Source organism: Chinchilla lanigera, unplaced genomic scaffold (genome assembly GCF_000276665.1).
Source record: "Chinchilla lanigera isolate Chin_1 unplaced genomic scaffold, ChiLan1.0 scaffold00022, whole genome shotgun sequence".
Taxonomy (NCBI): Eukaryota; Metazoa; Chordata; class Mammalia; order Rodentia; family Chinchillidae; genus Chinchilla; species Chinchilla lanigera.
In genome coordinates this window covers 1,479,829-1,483,612 of record NW_004955423.1, presented here as the reverse complement: position 1 = coordinate 1,483,612, position 3,784 = coordinate 1,479,829, and the positions used below count along the sequence as shown (strand labels likewise).

General features: G+C 37.4%; 1 protein-coding gene across 17 annotated transcripts in view; it reads left to right on the top strand.

The window, feature by feature from the left end:
• Mtf2 (metal response element binding transcription factor 2) overlaps positions 1 to 3,784 on the top strand; it is a 64,585-nt gene that overhangs the window by 50,470 nt on the left and 10,331 nt on the right. For all 17 annotated transcript variants that reach the window (XM_005385030.2, XM_005385025.2, XM_005385023.2 and 14 more), the window contains one exon: positions 691 to 861. In XM_005385030.2, the coding sequence (XP_005385087.1) occupies positions 691 to 861 (171 nt within the window). The remainder of the gene's footprint in view (positions 1 to 690; positions 862 to 3,784) is intronic.

The window sequence follows — 3,784 nt, the reverse complement described above, 5'->3', positions numbered from 1 at the left end:
AAAAAAAAAAAAAAAAAGAAGTTAGATTTTTAAAAATTTTTCCTTCTTTTTTGAGACAGGGTCTTACTATTCTGCCAAACTGGCTTCAAACTCCTGGGCTCTCAAGTGATCTCTTGACTTGGTCTTCTCAATGCTGGGACTATACACGCGCGCCACCATCCTTGGCCTACCTGACAGTTTTTCTTCCTGGGACTAATTGATTTCAGGGGTGCTAAACAATGTCTCTAGCCAATTATTATTGTTTTTTTTTAAATTTTCATTTTAACTAGTACATGTTTGGAGTATATAATGATTATATTTATCATGGGGAGTTGGTTCATGTATATAACACACCTTTTCATGTCCCCTTTTTCCTTTTTTCATAGTGAGACAGGATCTCACTATATTACTCAGGGAGCTCTGGATTACAGTTACATTCCACCATGCCTGGCTAATGGTCTTGTTTTAAAAAGAAAGGTAGAAATGTACCTTTTTTCCTTTCTGATCTTATCCCTTCTCCCAAGGTATTGTGCAGTGGACTGGCTCTAGGGCAGATAAAAATCAAGGAAAGCAAGGGAAATGAAGGAGCTGTTGTAGTATTAGATGGGCATCCACACTGAGAGGCTTACCAGGGAAAGTTAAAAGAGTTAGGGTCTCCCATGTATATGTGTTGAGTTTTTAAACTTTTAGTTAATTCTTTTAAAAATTTAGGTTTATGTCTGGGAAAGAAATAAAGAAGAAGAAGCATTTGTTTGGGTTGCGAATTCGTGTTCCTCCTGTGCCACCAAATGTGGCTTTCAAAGCAGAGAAAGAACCTGAAGGAACATCCCATGAATTTAAAATTAAAGGCAGAAAGGCATCCAAACCTATATGTGATCCAAGGTAAAAGTTGATCTGTGCCTTAGTTTTTCTCTTTAGCTTATTTGTAACTAAAAATGCATGTTGTTGAGTCTCAGTGTATTTGAAAGTATAAGTGGCAGTTACCTTAATTTTTTTTTGCCCTGTCCATAATTTCTTTTTTAAAGTATGAAAAATATTGTTTTAAATACTGATCTGTTCATTTGCTTGTTCATTTACTTTTCATTCATTCATTCATTCCACACATTTATCAAATTCCTCATTATCTAAGAGGGGATACATTGACAAGAGAGCTTTTCTTCTCTCATGGGATTATAGTGGGGAGATTTACAGTCTAGCGGGGAAGACAGGTGGTAAGTAAGTAAAATAGTTACTGATCATGCTAATGCTATTTAGGAACTAGCATGCTATTTTATTTAAACTTAAGCAGGATTGATAGAGATGAGAACTTTGTAGTTTAAAAGGGAGGCTTAAGGAAGGATTATTTAAGATAATATTTGAGACTTGAATGAGAATAACCTGTGAAGAATAACGGGAAAAACGTATCACAGGTTGCAGAAATAATAAGCACAAAGGCCATGACGGATATTCTAGAAATTCACAGAAGAGGGGCTCGATCATATAGGCTCTTGTAGGTCTTGTAGGGGACTTTGGTTTTTTTTTTTTTTTTAAGAATGATGCCTATTTAAGGCCTGTAAGCAGGTTTAATTATCTTAGAATTATTTGGATTCTCTGAGTAGAATGGGTGGTGTAGAGATAAGAATGGAAGACAAGAGAAAAATAAAGATTTGCTTTTTTCTCTAGGTGAGAAGTGGTTGCTTGTGCAAGGCTAGATGGTAACAGCAGAATGGAGAGAATATATTTGTGATGTAGGCAGTTAGATGTGTGAGTCAGGAGCTCATAGAAGAGGAGAGGTTGGGAAAATGGTATAAATTTGGAAACTGATTTATAAAACCATAAGAATGAATGAAATTATTTGGAGAAAAAGTAGAAAGAAAAGAGTGTGGCTCAGAATAGTGTCCTGATACCATTTGTAAATTTGGAAGCTAAGCATGGTGGTATATGCCTGTAATCCCAGCACTTAGGAGGCTGAAATAGGAGGATCACCACAAATTTGAAGGCAGCCTGATAGTGATTTAAAGGCCAGCCTAAACTACATAGTGAGACCCTGTCACAAAGTCAGGGGAAGGAACCCTAAATTTGGAAGCGGTGAAATAAAGGAGCCTGGATGAGTGATATAGGAGGAAACCATATTAGTGTCGTGAACACCATAGAGTTCTTCAAGAAAGATGTGTGTACTAAACTGTTCAAGGATGCTGGTGAGAGGTAGATTAAGAGGAGAGAGAAATGTTTACTTTGGATACTTTTTTTATTAGTGACTTTGATAAAAAGCAGCATTTTGCAGTAAAGATACAAGCCAGATTTGGGTAGATCAAATGTTACTCAGTCAGGCTCTTCTCAATTTACATGTCGAAACTGGGCTTTACCTACATGTGAGGGATAGGCAGATTCAAAATAATAATAATAATGATAGAGGAGGAAAAACTATTTTCAAGGGTTCTGAAATACATTGGAGAAAGCAGGAGGTGTAAAGGGTGAATGTTGTTGAAACTCAGGGGTTACTATGAAGGAAAGCACACATAGAGGGGCAGGTGAAGAGGATGAGAGCAGTGAGTGGTGGGTTTTTAATTAGATAGGAGATACTTATGTGCCAGTAGAAGTAATCCAGTGGAAAAGATGAGACTGGCGTAGGAGAGCATGGAACTAATCAAAGACTACAGTATCTTCGAGAAATGAAAGAAGGGGCCTAGGGCAGTGATGGTGAATCTTTCAGAGCCACTGATCTAGGGCTGGAGATACAGCTCAGCGGCACAAGTGCCTGCCTGGGAAGTGCAAGGTCCTGAGTTCAATTCCCAGTGTAAAAAAAAAAAAAAGTCCTGCTCAGAGCCATTGATCTAGAGCTTTAATGCGAGAGTGGCTTTTGATAGGAGGAGAAATACCTATCTGTTGAAATGAAGTGGAAAAGTGGAGAAGATAGGGCTGGGGATGTAGCTCAGCAGCACAGCTCCTGCCTGGCAAGTGTGACGCCCTGGGTTTGATTCCTGGTACTAAAAAAAAGAGAGATGCTGGTTGTATTATAGATTGGGAAGTAGGAAGGTGACTGAAGTTGTCTGGTAGTTTCTAATTTCTCCATAGACTATTAGGTAAAAGCTCAGATGGTTGTATAATGACAGAAATTTAAAGAATAAATAAAAGATGAGGAATAGAAAAATCATCTTGGAGAGTAGAAAAATGTAATTGCAAAGCATTGGCTGTATCATAGCTATTTAAAGTTTGTAATAAACTAGATACTACTACTTTAAGCCTTTTTTATTGAAAAAGATGTTTATTATTCCTATTATATTATTCAGATTCTATCACTCTAATGCTTTGCTAATAGTTGATGAGTTAGTAAAAAAGAAAAAGAAAAGAAAAAGCTAGGTGTGGTGGCACACACCTGTAATTCCAGCACTTGGGAGCCTGAGACAAGAGGATTGCTGTGAGTTTGAGGCCAGCCTGGTTTACATAGTGGGTTCAAGGCCAGTCTGAACCATGTAACAAGACTGTGTCTAACCACTCCCCAAACTCTACAGAATTTTCTTTTTGTTATGATGCTTTTGTAATTTTTTAATTTTTTGTCTTTTTGAGACAGAGTCTTACTATGCAGTTTAGGCTGGCCTTGAGCTCACTTTGTTCTGCAGGGTCCTGAATTTGCAACAATCCTGCCTCATCCTCCCGAGCTGGGATTATAGGCATGTGCTACCATGCCTGCTTTTATTGTCATGATGCTTTTGACAGGATGCTTCATCTTTTGAAGCTGTCAGTTTATCTGATATCACCCAGTAGGAGTTCAACTTTTTAATTTTATTTTTATATTTATTTATTTGTTTGTGGTTTTTTTTGTTTT